General features: G+C 41.6%; 1 protein-coding gene across 1 annotated transcript in view; it reads right to left on the bottom strand.

Moving 5' to 3' along the window:
• The window catches only part of DNAH14 (dynein axonemal heavy chain 14), a 293617-nt gene that overhangs the window by 113018 nt on the left and 162199 nt on the right, over positions 1 to 18400 (bottom strand). The window contains exons 41-45 of the mRNA XM_039235797.1: positions 16771 to 17040; positions 12740 to 12824; positions 9960 to 10189; positions 3401 to 3517; positions 101 to 259 (exon numbers count right to left, since the gene is read on the bottom strand). Coding sequence (XP_039091728.1) covers positions 101 to 259; positions 3401 to 3517; positions 9960 to 10189; positions 12740 to 12824; positions 16771 to 17040 — 861 coding nt within the window. The remainder of the gene's footprint in view (positions 1 to 100; positions 260 to 3400; positions 3518 to 9959; positions 10190 to 12739; positions 12825 to 16770; positions 17041 to 18400) is intronic.

Genomic DNA, 18400 nt, shown 5'->3' with positions numbered 1-18400 from the left:
GCTGTGAGATCATGACCTGAGCTGAAATCAAGAGTCGGACGCTTAACTGATGGAGCCTCCCAGGTGCCCCTGAAATCCTCCTTCTTTGAATCTTGAATACCTGTGAGAAGTACAGGGCAGAAATTCTTTAAAAGGAGGCTTATGAGGAAAGTAAAGGACACCGAGTCTCTGGTAGCAATATGGGTGATGTTTTCACCACAGTCTGTGATCTTCAGGAGGTTCTCACTGGGTGCTGGTGGGTCAGTTAGCACTGAAGTTCCTAAGGTAAAGTTAAAAAAAAAAAAAAGTTTCAAATGGCCTATTCATAAATGTTAACCTAACTTTTCAAGTTCTAAATACTTTCTGGAAAAGTCTGTACAGTATAAAGCAGTATCAGCTTGTGTGGATAAGCCAGACCTGACGCAAGTGCCTGGGGGTCCCTGTGGATCTCGTCCACACTTGCACCTGGGGAGCCCCCCCATCCCACATCCACCGTGTAGACGCCCTCCCCCCACCACCACCCTGTATCTCGCCTGCCTCTCCTTCTCCTTCCCTGCAGTGGAAGTGAGGACAGCCGCTCCTTTTAAAGAACTTCGCTTCTTTGATAAGCCTTCTCCCCCCATGATCTGTCTCTTCCTTTCTGCTGAAATGTTCCGTTGTGCAAATACGTATGTACTAGTATCTACAATCTTTTTATTGGTTGAACCATGGGAAACTGACATTTAGTAAAAACCCGTTGAATATAGGCAATTTTATATGAAATAAAACACACACACACTTTCACACACACACAAACTAAAGCTAAACCAAATCTCTCTTGATCCTGCAGCTTCCTATACATACCACCCGATCCCTTCCCCCATCACACAGCCAAAACTCTCAAAACAGCCAAGAGCGTTAACTACAGCACAGACCTCCCTTCATCTCTGAAGAATTAGACACGGACTAGCCAGTACGTTCACATGGTGCACAGTTCAAAAGTATATCAGGGAATGCAATCAGCGGTCTCTTCCTCACTCCTTCACCCCAGGGACTAGTTCCCACACCGTGTGCACCACACAGTGGTTATTAACAATGTAGTACATTCTAGAGGCCCTCTATCCAGTAAAGACTTTTTCCTGATTAATATTCTTCTATTTGAGGCGCGTATCACAGATTTCTGACCAGAGCCCCAGCAATGGGTAGTTACTGTGCTTCTCGACTTTTGCTGAGTTTATGTAACAGACACATATCATTTTGCACACAGCTTCTCACAGGCAGAGCCACTGGGTTGCTATACACTGAAATATGGTTTATGACTTTGATATATACCGACAAGCTGCCTTCCAGGGCCTTCATTCCCAAGCACCTCATGTGGCCAGTAGTGTTTCTGAGACTTTCTGGATTCTTCTATGAACAAAATGTGGGGTTTTGTTTTCTGTGGCTTTTTCTTGTGCCAGAGACCGGCCTGCCCCAGGACTCCTGATCTACTTTGCACGGTGCTGAATCGAAGAGGACGTTGTGATGCTGTGACATTTACATTCCTGCTACAGGTTTGGGTTTGAAAGCTTGAGAGGGTTTCCTTTTCTCCTAAGCCCGTTGCCGACAATTAGGATTAGACGGGACCAGGGAAAGTGGTGTCTTCAGAGATTTGGAGGGAATGCCTCTGCTTTCTCAGCGGAGGGGCACACTGAGATACTGAGTTCCGTACACTGGCGTTCAGGTACGTTCTGCACGTAGTAGTAAAAGTTAAGGACAAAAATGACCAACATTAGCTGCTTTAACATACGATACACAATTCAGGGGCTTTAAAGACATATAATCACCCACTAATTCTTACCGTGACAAACATTATACAATAGAACGTTAGTGTAAATAACTTCAAAATGAGAGCTCTCTGTATGCCTATAATTATGTTATCTCTGGCTGTTTTCTATCAAAAAGTCTTCTAACCAAACTTTGAAATTTGCTGATGAGAGAAGCCTAATCCTCCAAGAAATTAACTCCGTTTGCATTTATTAAATTTCTTGCATTTGCAGTTTTGCCTCAACTTCAACCAGGCTCTCAGGGCACCACACTTTTCTACATCTTTGTTTTCTATATGTATCAGCAGAAGATTGAGAATAAACACCATGTAGCACATTGTGGGTGTTTATTAAGTTATGGTTATTGTCTTCTAATTATTATTTTCTATCATAATCAAGTGTAGTTCTTACATATGCAGTTTTCCTTTTTTAAAGAAAATGTTTACTTATTTTTGAGAGAGAGAGAGAATGTGAGCTGGGGAGGGGCAGAGAGAGGGATAGAGGATCTCAAGTGGGCTCTGGGCTGACAGCAGACAGCCTGATGTGGGGCTCAAACTCACATCCCATGAGATCATGATCTGAGCTGAAGTCAGACATATAACTGACTTGAGCCGAGGGGTCCCTGCTTTTCCTTTTTAAAAAGAGTTTCTCCCCCTTTTCTGCTTTCAGTAATCACAGCTAATTAAAATAATATGTATTTTCATTAGGAAGTCTTTCAATGAACTATAGCTTTACAATGCACACCTGACTCAATCAAATATATTCCAGTTTCTCAGAAAGCAACATTCAGTGGCTATTTGTTTAAAGGCATGTGTTATAAACATAGATCTAAACTGGTTCCACTACAGGTGCTGGCAAGGATGTGGAGACACGGGCCCCCTCCTACACTGTTGGTGGGAATGTAAACTGGTGCAGCCCCTCTGGAGAACAGTGTGGAGGTTCCTCAAATAATTAACACTAGAACTCCCCTATGACCCAGCAATAGCACTGCCAGGAATTTACCCAAGGGATACAGGAGTGCTGATGCATAGGGGCACATGTACCCCAATGTTCATAGCAGCACTCTCAACAATAGCCAAATCATGGAAAGAGCCCAAATGTCCATCAACTGACAAATGGATCAAGAAGATGCTGTTTATATATATAATGGAATACTACACGGCAATGAGACAGAATGAAATCCTGCCATTTGCAACAATGTGGGTGAAACTGGAAGATATTATGCTAAGTGAAATAAGTCAGGCAGAGATGGACAGATACCATATGTTTTCACTCATATGTGGATTTTGAGAAAACCATAGGGGAGGGGAAGGGGAAAGAATAGTCACAAACAGAGAGGGAGGCAGGCAAACCACAATTTAAATACTGAGAACAAACTGAGGGTGGATGGGGGTGGGGGAGAGGGGAAAAAGGGTGATGGGCATTGAGGAGGGCACTTGTTGGGATGAGCACTGGGTGTCGTATGGAAGCCAATTTGACAATAAATCATATTTTTTAAAAAAGGAAAAATAGAAACCGGCCCCTGCGCAGACTTGGAATATATCAGTCTCCACAGCTACTGACATACCTACTTTCCTACGTAAAGTAATCCCAATATTTTAGAAAGGTTAGCGTATGATTCTTAGAATTCGTCTTACCTTTTTGAATGAGTGTCTGAATACTGGGCAGTAACTCTGACCAAGGTACGAATTCGCATTGCTGTAAATCCACAAAATACTCAAAGATAGAACGGTTACCGCTTGGTAGGGTGATGCCTGTGTTTGAAAATGACAAATAAACAGGTCTAAGTAAAAAAAGGCTCACTTATGGAATGTTTCGTTAATGATATGATCTCTGTGTGGAAAGTCTGGTTGTTGAACTAGAAACAGAACTATTCCCCAAGGGTATATTCACATATATAAAACAGGCCTATCATTTTTTTCCTTCTGATCTTTAATTATATAAAAAAACATCTTTTTGTATCCAAAAAGCAAGGTGAATCATGATGCGATCTTTGAAGTCTTTCCCCAGAAGTCCTGTTTATCACCCCGTATTGGATATCAAGCGACAGTCACATAGTAGCAGTTAGAGTCAAAACAATGTATTAGGTAAGTCTGCCATTTATTTGCAAATCACATTCACTTTTCCACTATAAAATTAATACATTTTCTTAATAGATTCAGGAAAATACAGAATAATGAAAGCAAAAGGCCTTAGTCATGGCTTCACATAGGAAGATAATGGTGTTAGTATTTCATATAGTTCTTCGAATTGTTTATAAAATTTTTATACACAGGAACATTTGTTTTTGGAGAGTATACAGCTCTATGAGTTTTTTTTTTTTTTTAAATCACCTGCATGTATTCTTGTAATCACTGTAAGAGACAAGATAGAGAACAATTCTTAAACCCTAAACAATTCCATTGTGCCTGCCCCTTTTGTATTCAGTTCTCCTGGTAACCACTGATCTATTCTCTATTTGTTTTACTCCTATTTACTTTTGAGAAAGAGAGAGAGAGAGAGAGAGAGAATATTCCAGGCAGGCTCTGTGCCATCAGAACCCGACGTGGGGCCCAATCCTGTGGCCCCAGGATGACCTGAGCCAAAACAGAGAGGCAGACACTCAATTGACTGACCCGCCCAGATGTCTCTGTTGTCTGTATTTGCCTTTTACAAACTCTCATGGAAATGGAACCTCACAGTATGCACTTTTTTGAAAGCGAGTTCTGCCACTCTGCAGAATGAATGCATTTAAGATTCATTCTTATTGTTTCTCCCTCTTCATCAATAGCTCATTCCTTTTCACTGCTGAGTAGTATTCCACTGTGTGGGCAGATCACAGTTTAACCACTCACCTATTAAAGAACACTTGAATTGTTCCCAATTTTTGTCAATCATGAATAATGGTGCCATAAACATTTGTGTGTAGGTTGTGATGTTTCATGTATCTGGGATACATACCTAGAGGCATAATGGTGGGTCATACGGTACATGCCTAGTGAACATTTTAAGAAGCTCCTACCACTTTCCAGAGTGGCAGTATGTTTTTATCCTACAATTAGCAATATACAAAACCTGCTGTTGCTATCTATACAGCCATGCTGACACTTGGTATTACTGACTTTAAAAATTTTTAGTTTTCCATCTTTATTGGAACATAAATGGCAAATGATAGGTAAGATTACAGTGCACCATGTGATGATTTGATACATACAAATACTTTTCATGTACCTATTGGTCTTTTTCTTTTCTTTTTGTATTATGGTAAGTGCATTCCTTAATTGCCATCACTTATTTCCCCCACGCCCACACCCACCTTCCCTCTGGTAACCATAGAATGTTCTCTATAGTTAAGAGTCTGTTTCTTGGTTTGTCTCTTCCTCCCTCCCCCTTTGCTCATTTGTTTTGTTTCCACATAGGAGTGAAATCATATGGTGTTCGTCTTTCTCTGACTGGCTTATTTTGTTTAGCATAATACATTCTAGCTCCATCCATGTTGTTGCAAATGGCAAGATTTCATTCTTTTTTTTTTAAAGTATTTTTTTTAATGTTTTATTTATTTCTAGGAGAGAGAGAGACAGCATGAGCAGGGGAGGGTCAGAGAGAGAGGGAGTCACAGACTCTGAAACAGGCTCCAGACTCTGAGCTGGCAGTCAGCACAGAGCCCGACACGGGGCTCGAACCCACGAACTGTGAGATCATGACCTAAGCGAAAGTCGGAAGCTTAACCAACTAAGCCACCCAGGCGCCCCAATTTCATTCTTTTTTTATGGCTGAATAATATTCCAGTGTATATATACACCACATCTTCTTCATCCATTCATCTATGGATGGACACTTGGGCTGCTTCCATTTCTTGGCTATCATAAGTAATGCTGCTTTAAACATCGGGGTGCATGTATCCCATAGAATTAGTGGTTTGTATTCTTTGGATAAATTCCCAGTAGTGTGATTACCAGATTGTAGGGTAGTACTATTTTTAATTTTTGAGGAACCTCTGTCTTCCACAGTGGCTGCACCAGTTTGCATTGCCACCAACAGTACTCGAGGGTCCTTTTTCTCCACATCCTCACCAACACTTGTTGTTTCTTGTGTTGTTTATTTGAGCCATTCTGACAGGTGTGAGGTGACATCTCATTATAGTTTTGATTTGGATTTCCCTGATGGCCAGTGATGTTGAGCATCTTTTCATGTGTCTATGCCTTCTTTACAGAAATGTCTGTTTGTGTCTTTTCTCCATTTTTAATTTGATTGTTTTCTTGCGTGTTGAGTTATATCAGTTCTTTATAGATTTTGAATACTAACCCTTTATCAGATATGTCATCTGCAAATAGCTTCTCCCATTCCATAAGTTGCCTTTCAGTTTTGTTGATTGTTTCCTTCCCTGTGCAGAAGCTTTTTATTTTGATGTAATCCTAATAGTTTAATTTTGTTTTCAGTTCCCTCATCCCAGAGACATACTAGAGAAATATTGTTACCAGCGATATCAAAAAGGTTACTGTCTGTATTCTCCTCTGGGGTTTTTATGGTTTCAGGCCTCACATTTGGGTCCTTAATCCATTTTGTGTTTATTTTTGTGTGTGGTCCAGTTTAATTCTTTTGCATGTAGCTGTCCAGTTTTCCCAACACCATTTATAGTGGCCTTACGTGGTTTGGGCAGCAGAGTAACGCTGCCTTGCAAAATAGCTTTGGAAGTTTTCCTTTGTCTTTTAAGTTTTGGGAAGATTTTAAGAAGGAAGGACTGGTGTTGATTCTTCTTCAGTGTTAGAATTCACCAGTGAATTCTGGTCCTGGACTTTCGTTTGATGGGAGATTTTCCTTTTGTTTTTGTTTTGTTGTTTTGTTTTTCTTTCTTCTTCTTCTTCTTCTTCTTCTTCTTTTTTCTTTTTTTTTTGAGAGAGAGAGAGGGAGTATGAGCATGCAGGAGAAAGGCACCCAGGCACCTCCGATAGGAGATTTTTGATTACTGATTCAATCTGATTACTTGTTACTGGTCTGTTCAGATTTCCTATTTCTTCATGATTCAGTCTTGATAGATCATCTGCTTCAGAATGTCCCCACTTATTTTAGGGTATCCATCTTGTTGGTATATAATTGTGCCATAGTATCTCTTCATTTGTATGGTGTCCATTGCAATATCTCTTTGATTTCTGATTTTGAGTCTCTTTTTTTCTTAGTCTAGGTAAAATTTTATCAATTTAGTTTATCTTTTCAAAAAACCTGCTCTTAGTTTCACTGATCTTTTCCATTGTTTTTGTAGTCTCTTTTAATTCACTTCTGCTCTAATCTTTGTTATTTCTTTCCTTCTGCTAACTTCAGGGTTAGTCTATTATTATTCTTTTGTCAAGTGAGATTGTTTGAGATCTTTTCTTTTATCACCATGTAGGCTTTTATTGCTATAAAATTCCTTGTAAGAACTTTATACTGGAACCCATGAATTATGGTTTCCATTTTTGTTTCTTTTTAAGATTAAAATTTTTTTTCATTGATTTTTAAGTGTGTTGTTTAATTTGTATGTAATTTCAGTTTTCCAGTTTTCATCAAGTTACTGATTTCTAATTTCTTTCCACTAGGGTCAGAAAAGATACTTGGTATGACTGTCAATCTTATTAACTTGCTAAGACTTGTTTTGTGACCTAACATGAACAATGCTGAAGAATATTCCATGTGTACTTCAGGAGAATGTGTATTCTGTTGCTACTGGATTGAATTCTCTCTACATGTCTGATAGCCTCCCCCCCTTGTTTTTAAGTAAAGCTCAATTCCAGTGTTTCCTTACTGAATTTTCTCCCTGGACAACCTGTCCATTGTTTAAAATGGGGTATTAAATTCTCCTACTATTTTTTAAAAAAATCTTTATTTATTTTTGAGAGAGACAGAGCGAGCGAGGGAGGGGCAGAGAGACGGAGACACAGAATCCGAAGCAGGCTCCACGCTCTGAGCTGTCAGCAGAAAGCCCAATGTGGGGCTTGAACCTACAAACTGCGAGTTCATGACCTGAGCCAAAGCCAGACACTTAACCAACTGAACCACCCAAGCGCCCCTAAGTTCCCCTATTTTTTTTTTAAATTTTAAATGTTTGATTTATTTCTGAGAGAGAGAGAGACAGCGTGAGCAGGGAAGGGTCAGAGAGAGAGAGGAGATACAGAATCTGAAGCAGGCTCCAGGCTCTGAGCTATCTGTCAGTATAGAGCCCGACGCGGGACTCGAACCCACGAACTGTGAGATCATGACCTGAACTGAAGTCTGACAGTTAACTGACTGAACCACCCAGGCGCCCCTAAATTCCCCTACTATTAATTGCTCTCTATTTCTTCAGACCTGTTAGTATTTGCTTAATATATTTAGGTACTCTGATGTTGGGTGCATATATATTTACAGTTGTTATATACTCTTGATGAATTGACTCCTTTATCATCACATAATGACTTTATCTCTTGTTTACTTTTTGACTTAAAGTCTATTTTGTCTGATACAAGTATAGCTACATTTGCTCCCTTTCACCTTTCCATTTGCATGAAGTATCATTTCCCATCCCGGCAATTTGAGCCTCTGTGTGTCCTTGAAGCAGAAGTGAATCTCTTCAAAACAAAAAAATGTGTCTGCCAATAAAGTTGATGTCCCTAATCCCCGCTCCCCAAAAAGAAGTAAATTTCTTGTAGGCAGCATACAGTTGGATCTTGTGTTAAAAATCCATTTATATGTTCTATGTCTTTTGATTGCAGAATGTATTCCATTTACTTTTAAAGTAATTGTGAGAAGCAAAGACTCACGGATGCCATCTGGCTGCTTTCTGGCTGTTTTGGAGTTCTCTGTTCCCTCTTCCTCCCTTCCTGTCTTCCTTTATGAACTGGTGATTTTCCCTGGCGGTGTGCCTGAATTTCCTTCTCTTTATCTTTTGTATATCTACCATTGGTTTTGGTTTGTGGTCCCCATGACATCTGTACAAAATATCTCAGAGATATAGTAGCCTTTTAAGCTGATAACAAGTTCATTTCAGTCACATGCAAAAACTCTTTTACCCCTCCTCACACTATGTTTTTCATGTCACAGTTTACTTCTCTTTATTACTGGAGCTATAGTAATTTTTAATGTTTTTAACTTTTAATTTTTACACTAGGGTTTAGTGATTCACACACCACCATGTTACAGTATTAGAGCATTTGACTATATACTTACCTTTACCAATATGTTTTATAATTTCATGTGTTCTCCTGTTACTAATTGACATCTTTCTTCATTTCAGTTGGAAAAGCTCCTTTTAGGCAGGTCTAGTGGTGATGAACTCCCCAGCTTTTGTTTGTTTGGGAGAGTCTTCATCCCTCCTTCATTTCTGAAGGACAACTTTGTGGGGTAAAGTACCCTTGGTTGGCAGTTTTTTCTTTTAGCACGTTGAATCATCATACTCCCTCCTGGTGTGCAAGATTTGTGCTGAGAAATTTGCTGAGCCTTATGGTGTTCCTTGTAGGTGAGCAATTTTTTCCCTTGCCTGTTTTCAAATTCTCTTTCTTCAGACAGTTTATTATAAGGTATCTGAGTAGATTTTTTGGCTGAAATTACTGGGGGATCTCTTAACTCATGTAACAGGTATCTAAATCTCTTCCCAGATTCAGTCAGTTCTTAGCCATCGTTTCTTTGAGACTTTGCCCCTCTCTCAGGCTCTTCTCCTTCTAGGACCCCAGTAATGTACAGAGTTTTAAAAATTAATGATATCCCATTTTCACAGGCTTTCTTCATTCTTTTCTCTTTGTTCTCCTATGCGTGGGTGATTTCAAGTGACCTGTTTCCTGTTTTGGAGGTTCTTTCGTCTGCTTGATCCAGTCTGGTTGATGTTCTGTTTCATTCATTGTGCTCTCCAGCTCCACCATTTCTGTTTGGTTCTGTGTAGGATACAGACTCAGCTGTTCAGCTAATGGGCTCAGGTGGGGTGAGGTCACAGTTTTGAGGCTTTACCTCTGTCCTTCTGCCTTACATGTGTTATAGCGTCTTCAGAAAAAAGAAGCAGCCCAGAATCTAATTTTCTTCAGCCTCCTTTCATGGGAGGACCAGAGTGGACCAGAGTGGACTGGAGTATGCTTACTAACCTTTTGCCTTTCACCTCACATTTGCAAAGATGGGCATTTTAATATGAGCCCAACCATAAAGAGTTTCAAACTAACATTCTAGAGTGAGCATAATTATGACTATCTCCCCCCTCAAACACCACCCAGAACTTACCTATTTGTGGGTTATTTTCAAACAGTTCATGGACGAGGTTGTCAAAGCCATAGGTGACCCTGGCAGGTGAGCCAGGCTCACAGTTCGAATATGGCACTGTGTCATCTTCATGGTCATGGTCTTGTTGTAAAACTCCTCCAAACGCCCAAGTAAATGCAAACACGAAGAGCTTCTGAATCATTACTTTCAATTTATCAGGATTCTTTTCCAGATACCATGTATTTTCAGCTCTGAGATAGATGCACGTGGAAGGAGGAAAGTTAACATTTTTAGAAGAAAGTTCAGTGATTTATTTCAATATCATGTCCAAGTTTCATTATTAAACATAATACAGTTAGGTATTGACATAAATGTTCTAAGGTTAATGTAGAATTTTCTTTGCTAAGTCATATAGATTATATACTGTTACTATTTTTCTTATTTTTTAAAATGTTTGTTTATTTTTGTAAGAAAGACAGCATGAGCAGGGGAGGGGCTGAGAGAGGGAGACACAGACTCCAAAGCAGACTCCAGGTTCTGAGCTGTCAGTACAGAGCCTGACATGGGGCTTGAACTCATGAACCATGAGATCATGGTCTGAGCTGAAGTCAGACGCTTAACCAACTGAGCCACCCAGGTGCCCCAATATGGTTACTATTTTTAAAGTACCATTAGTGTCAGAGATTTGTAGTCAACCTTTATTTCACTGATTTAGTACATATGATTCACTTTTATTTTAGGTCAAGTTATTAGTTGAGATTTACCTATCTTTTGGGAGAGGATCTGGTATCTTTCCATTTTATGTAGAAACATACAAGCAAATAGACACTCACACTGTCTCCTCTCAACCAAGTCCTAGGGGCTGATTTAGTTCAACCTGGCTAACGGCAGGCAGTGTGAATGCAGGCAGAGTCTCATCTAGTCTGGGCTGACAGGTCACCCAGGTCTGTGGACCCTGAAATTCTGCAGCAACAGGGCTGAAGGTGAGGGGCTGAATCAGGGGTTTGGGCCTGATGTCAAGGCATATAAAATAGTTCAGGATGTAGCATTATCATAAAATTATTTACAAATTATGAAAATCCTAAAAACAGATCACTGAACTGAAATGTACTGGCAAACATTACTCTACGGTGTGCATGCACAACGGTATTTAGTTTCCAGTCCTGCATAACAGTTCATTTAGTGAATATTTACTGAATTCCTACTGTGTATCAGCTACTTCAGACAAAACAAACACGACCCCTTCTTTCCAGAATGAGGTTGTGAACACCAGGCCGTGGCGAGTGGAGGAAAGGAAGAGTTGTGCTTGTTGTGAAGGACAGTTGGAGAGGCCCCACCTCAGCCTGCAGGGAGCAGGGACAGCCTCTGGGGACAAGCAACAGTGAGACTGGCATGAAGAGTGACATTCGGCAAAACGGAGGACGACGAGCATTTTGAGCAGAAGCGATATGTGTGCTGCAGACCATGAGATCAGGGGTCACGGCCAGTTTGAGGAACTAAAACAGAAGCCAGTGTAACTGTGCACAGGTAGTTGGTGGGAGAGACAGGGGATGTGCTCACAGAGGGGGGAGGGGTTTTCACGCTCGGCCAGACTTCCTCCTTCCATTCTGAGGGTCAGGGGAAGTCATTACATGCCTATAAAAAGCATTCTAATTTATTTTTCTTTCCTTTTCTAGTGTATGATTTTTCAAAAGTTGAACGTCTGCATATAAATTCCAGGAGACATGTACAGGCATGTTAATCACAGCAGAACCTGTAATCACCAAAACCTGAAAACAACTTCTATGCTCATCAACGGGTAAGTAAGTGTGACATATTTATATGCTGGACTAGTAGATAGCAGTGGAGGGAGGTGAGTGAAGAATCCCTCCGTGCACAATGAATTAATCAGGAATGTAACACTGAATGGAGAAACATAAGAACACAAGAACATAGCGATTCAAATTTAAAAACATGCCAAGTTGAAAAATGCATTGTGTGGAAATAGACTGATAAGCACAAAACCCAAGTCAGTAGTCATGTCGGACGACGGGACGGTGTGAGGTGAGACGGGTAGGCAGAGGACTTCAAAGATAAATTCGAAGGTTCTCCTGGATCTCTGTGGTGCATATAGGGATGTTTGTATGTTGCTGTTTACGCCTGGCACATATTTTACAAATATTCTTTTATGGCTACTCACCATAGAATAAAAATTAAAAATACTGTATAGCTGCCATGTTGAGAATGGACTGGAGGAACCAGTAAAAACCATATTGAAATGTTCTGTCATTTAAAAGAGAAGGTGACATGAATGTCTCAGGGCCTCATAATAAAATGTAGGAAGGCCTTGACAGTGATTTCCCCATCTCTTTTGTGACGTGGCAGAATTACAGAGCTAATAATTTCCACAGCCGTGATTTACCGAACTATATACCAGGCACTAATCTAGACACCTAGCATGTCACATACTCTCTTCTAGTTTTATAAGAGAGAAAAGCAAAGCTTAAAAACACTTAGTAACTGGTTCAACATTTCTCAGCTCATAAAAGGCAGAAATCATGAAATCAATTCACGTTAAGTGCATTCCTTTCTCACACAGGTACAGAGTCTGCGAGAACGTATTCATAGTATTCAGGTAAGTTAGCATCCAAAGCTGCTGCCCTTGTGTTAGACATACAAGGACTCTGGAATAAAATAAATTTAAGTTGATTTTGTTGTTACGAAGTCCCAAAGGCACTGTTCACTGACCACTAATTCTGTGTTTATTTGACCGTCTGGTACCCAGAAGGTACTTAACCATGTCTGTCGAATGATTAACTGACCTCTCTCCTGTGTTCTTGAATTTGGCAAAAACTTTTGAATACAGAGAAGTTTTCTCCCCTGTTGAAATGTCCTTCAGGTAGTCACCTTAAAAAAGAAAAGAGTATTTTTCCACAGTGAACAACAACAGACCGACAATTTACCTGGTTATTAGCGAGGTCTGACATTCAACACTGTTTCGTTTCTGAACCGCCACAGAACATTTTTCTCGTCACATACAGCTACCTTATCAGACCAAGGTGTGAGCTGCCTTTTGAAGAAAAGAGGAGCAGAGAATGTACCTGCCATTGTCTGAAATGCTTCTTATTCATGTAAACCGTAAGTCTGCATATTTCTTCCTTTATCTACTCTAGCAACTCTTCTGTAAGTTTGATCGTTCTCACACGAAAGCTTTAGAACATTTGGGTGATTACCTCTAAATACGGTGCATGTGACAGACTAGATGACAGATGGGTCCCAATGAAGAGAGGGATTAGAGAAGAAGGCTGTATGCTTTCAGACAATTGATGTAAGTTTGCTGAAACAAACATCCAAAAGGTGCATCTTGTGTAGGGTGTGCTGGTCTCCCTCCATCACCCACCACCCACGTGTCTCATCCACATCACACACACCACGCAGGAGCACAAAGAGTGAGTGGTTATTTGTTCCTCCCTTTAGCTTACTTTCTCTTTTCTAATGCTTGTTTTCTTTATACGAACGTAATACTGGCTTCCTGTAGAACCTACCATTCTATAATTCTACCACCCATGGGGAACGATGATTAAATGTTGATGCATCTCACTATGGCATTTAATAGAATGTCATTGTAATAATTGTGATATTTAAATACAATACTTCAACATTTAAGCTCAAAAGTTAAAAAGAGGGTTGGCTTCTCTTTTTATGTCTGTCTTCATGTCTTTCCGTTGAAATGTGACACTGTCACACCATAGTGTAGGAAGTCATTCTCCTACGTGGAATTCAGATTCTTGTCGTTTTATGATTATAAATAATTCTGCTATAAATAAAGCTCCTTGTGCATAAATCTATATACTTCAGTTATTACTTCTTTATAATGAATTCTTAGAATAAGAGATACTAGGGCAGAGTACATAGATATTTTTAAAAATTTTTAAATGTTTATTTACTTTTGAGAGAGAGAGAGAGAGAGAGAGAGAGGGAGAGAGAGAGAGAGAGAGAATGGGTGGGGGAGGGGCAGAGAAAGAGGGTGAGACAGAATCTGAAGCAGGCTCCAGGCTCTGAGCCCAATGCAGGGCTCAAACTCATGAACCGTGGGATCATGACCTGAGCCGAAGTTGGATGTTTAACTCACTGAGCCGCCCAAGTGCCCCATTGATATTTTTTAATGTATATTGCCAGATGGCTCACCAACAAAGGCTGGGTCAGTTTATACCTCAAGTAGCTTCTGTGAGAGTTTATAGGTAAATATATTTAGCTACTGATGTGTTTTCTCCATTCAAAAATCTCTTATTCGAAAACTGTATGCTATTTTCAAAGAAATGTTCCATTCAAGATCTGTAAGGTTAAACATTTTCAGACTGTTATTGACTGGAAATTTAGTATCTGTGAAAAGAGCCCTGGACCCAGGTAACTTCCACACCTGCCTCCCCTCTATCCTGCCTTGGTCATTGACAGCTTAGCTGAAAATGTTGAGAAAGAGCCCTCCCTGTATGCATAATATTGTAGGGTGTGGAGCGGTCTGTGATGGCAGGAATGCCATTGCATATTTGAGGGTTTATATCTAGTCCTGAAAAATGTTGAGGAATAATTTAAAAAGCTCTTCTTATTAGGTGAAATATATGCCATAGAATGTACCACTGTAACCACTCACCGTGCAGCTCATGTGTGTGGCATTATGTACAGCTTTGCACAACCATCTCCACCAGCCATCTCTAGAACTTTCTATCATCTCACACTGAAACCTTGCAACTTTTACACAGTAACTCCCCATCCCCCTTTCCCCCAGACCCTGCTAATCGCTACTCTAGTTTCTGTCCTTATGAATTTTCCTTTTCTAGGTACCTCATATAGCTGGATTCATACAATTTTGTCCTTCTGTGACTTGCTTATTCTACTTAGTATTCTGCCCTCTGGGCTCATCCATGTTGTAGTGTGAGTCAGAATTTCTTTTTATGGCTGAATCATATCCATTCTTCTGTCAAGAGACTGTCGAGTGGTTTCTGCCTTTTGGCTCTTGTGAATCGCGCTGTTGTGAACATGGGTGTGCAAATATCTGTTCAAGTCCTTGCTTCGGGTCTTCTGCATATATACTCAGAAGTGGAATTGTTGGGTCAAGTGATAATTTATGTCCCATCTGTTTAGGAACAGCTGTACCATTCTCCACAGTGGCTGCCTCATTCTACCTTGTCACCAACAGTGTGCAAGAGTTCCAATTTCTCCATATCCATGTGCAAATCTATTACTTTCTGATTTTAAAAAACTTTATAATGGCCATCCTAATGGCTGTGAAGAGGTATCTCACCGGGGTTCTGACTTAATGCATTTGGTTTTTGCATTTCTGTAAACAATTAGTGATGTTGGGCATTTTTCATCTGCTTGTCGGCCATTTGTATATTTTCTTTGGAGAAATGCCTATTCAGGTCCTTCATCCACTTTTAAACTAGGTTATTTGGAGGTGCCCGGGTGGCTCAGTTGGTTAAGTGTCTGACTTCGGCTCAGGTCATGATCTCATGGTTCATGAGTTCGAGCCCTGCATTGGACTCACTGCTGTCCATGCAAAGCCCACTTCAGATCCTCTGCAACCCTCTCTGTCTGCCCCACCCCTGTTCCCTGTTCTCTCTCTCAAAATAAATAAATAAACTTAAAAAAAGTATATTAGATTGTTTGTTTTTTTTGTTAAGTTGCAGGAACTCTTTATATATTCTGGATATTAATTCATTATCAGATATATAATTTGAAAATAACTTCTACCAGTCTGAGGTTTTCCTTTTACACTGTTGATAATTTAGGGCTAAAAATAAAACTCTAAGAAGGTTAAAAAATAAAGGTTATAACCAAATATATTTTATAACAGGGTTATAAAATATAGAAAGATATCTTTATAAAACTGGGTTACACTATTGAGTTTTGCCCATTGATCTAATATCTGGGGACCTTGGCTCCAATTCTAATCAACTGCTGATTTTTGTTTTCTTTTTATAATGAATATGATTATAGCCTTTGAAAACAGTAATAATTTTGTTTCTTCCTTCCTTTTTTTAAAAATTTTTTTGAGAGAGAGAGCGAGTGTGAGCATGAGCAAAGGAGGGGCAGAGAGAGGGAGAGAGAGAATAGCTAGCAGGGTCGGCACTGTCAGCTCAGAGGCTGATGTGGGGTCAAACTCAAAAACCGTGAGATCATGACTTGAGCCAAAGTCAAGAATCAGGCACTTAACAGACTGAGCCCCGGGCGCCCCTCTTCCTTTTTATTTCTTAGAAGGCTCTTTCCCTGCTCTAACTATTGCTGCGCTGACTAGCACCCCCAGAGACCACAGTGAACGGTAACAGGAGTAGACAGAGCGTTAATAGGAACCGGTGGAGGAGGCCATGGAGAGGACGTGACTGTGGCTGAGCCACAGGCTGGACCCAGGCAACCAGACGTTTGTTATCCCTGTCCTGCCATGGGCGTGCATGTGCTGCCCGCTGCCCCAGTGCCAGGAGCCTTCCAGAGCAGCGCATTGCGAGAACTCCCTGAACGAAGGAGGACTGATTCCCACCAGGGCTTCTGTATGAACATAGGACTCTCGAGTGCGGGTACGCGGATCCGCATATCATGCAGTCCTTCGAGACGGGCCTTGTATGTAAACTCCCTTGCTGAGTGACGCCGCCAGCTACAACCTGGAGTGGCCTCTGGGGCCTCCCTGCCTCCGCGTATGGGGCCAACTTGAACCCCACCCAGGAAACTCTCGACGTTGCAAACCTACAAGTGGTGAGCCGGGCAGGGGACCCAAGGAACTCAACTTGGGAGCAAGACATCTGCGAGGGGACATCTCAGGCCAGCCGTGAACCTCTGCACAGGGAGGGGCGGCCCCTACTCAGATGTGTGTCTGCCGCCACGGGGGCCGAGGCCACGCCATGGCACAGAGGGCACTGGTGGTGGCCGCGAGGGGCCACTGACGCCCAAGTGGGGTCACAGCTCTCGTCAGGAAGCGAGAAGAACCAAGGTGAGAACGGGATGTGCACCTGCCGGGCCTCTGTGGCTCTGGGGCCTGTGGGGGAGGGGCGCTGACACTTCCATCTGTTGGCTTCATGGACTGAGAAGGGCCCAAGTGCCACAGGCCAGTGTCCCAGCCTTTGGATGAATCCTGATGGGGAATCGGAGAGGCAGGATCAGGGACAAAGGGGAGGACGTTCCGCTGACTGACAACGGAACGGATGAGTCGCCCCATGTCATCTGAGCCCTAATCTGAAGACAAATTTTAAATAGCGATTACCCCAGGCATCTGATACTAGAAAAATACACCCCAAAAGTCCTAGGAGGAAAATTTATGTTTTTTCTCTGTCCCGTGAACATGGAAATCTGATCACGTCTTTAACATGTGGATACACCACGAGAGAATTGAACCGCCACCCCCGCGCACCTTAGACAAGAAGAGGAAGGTGCGATACAGATGGCGGGAAAGCCTCTCCCCTGGATCCAGGCCTCAGCCTCCAAGAGGAAGCTCACCAAGGGCAAATCCAGACCTTCAGTCCTCTCCACAAATATATGTAACCTTAACTTGGTCCATCTGTCACAGACACGATTTGAACTCCACTGTTATTCACAAACTAGTGGGTTTTATATGGTTTTACCGGATTCCTGGGTAAATCTGATTATTAAAGCGATCGGGTCTCTGTATCTGTATGTTCACGTATGTGCCTGGAGATATGCTCTGCATAAACAACAGTGCTCTACCTGCAGATAATATTATCAAAATTAATTTAGAAAAGCTCTCTATTTAATTGGCCTAAAGAAAAATAAGCTTTGGTACCAAGAATTAACAAACTGATTATGTTGAAGTCCTCCCTCTGAATGAGGGTTCTAATATGTCCCATTTGGTCTGGACACCACGTGTGGCCCAACCCCAGCTCTCCCCTGTTGCCATGCAAACCAGGCTATGGTCGTTAGGGGATTACAGACGTTGAGCCCCGTGTCCAGTGCCCTTGTCGAACTGACAATGACTGAGGGCCACAATTTAAAGGTCATGATATATAAGACTAGGCAAAAGAACACCAGACTAAATGGAGGATGCACCTTCCAATATCATCTGCAAGCAAAAAGGTTACTTGAAAAAAAAATTAAAGCAGCAGGCTGAATTACAACGGGTAAAATCCCCTTGGCCAGGTAGACTGAAGTACCATCCCGGCCTTTAGGACATCTGAACAGTGAGAGCCTATGGCTCCGCAGGCCACACTGGGGCCCCCAGCCCCAGCACCCCGTAGCATAACGACATAACAGTCACAGGAAACATCCATTGTCTCAACTCCCACCGTGGACAACTGAGCCCCGTCAAGAACACCAAGCCCCCAAATGCCTGGGAAGACGTTATCTCCTAGAATTTGCAATGGGTCATCCACCGAAACAGAGGGGTTCCCTCCCCTGGCCAACAGGTATGTTATGCACAACCAAGTCAAGTTCCTAGAGCTGCCGACCTCTCCCTTCTCAAGGCCAGGAGGCCACATCCT

This window comes from Hyaena hyaena, unplaced genomic scaffold (assembly GCF_003009895.1).
Source record: "Hyaena hyaena isolate Hyena2069 unplaced genomic scaffold, ASM300989v1 scaffold_103, whole genome shotgun sequence".
Taxonomy (NCBI): domain Eukaryota; kingdom Metazoa; phylum Chordata; class Mammalia; order Carnivora; family Hyaenidae; genus Hyaena; species Hyaena hyaena.
The sequence above is the reverse complement of the archived record's forward strand: the minus strand, read 5'-3'. Positions and strand labels throughout refer to the sequence as shown.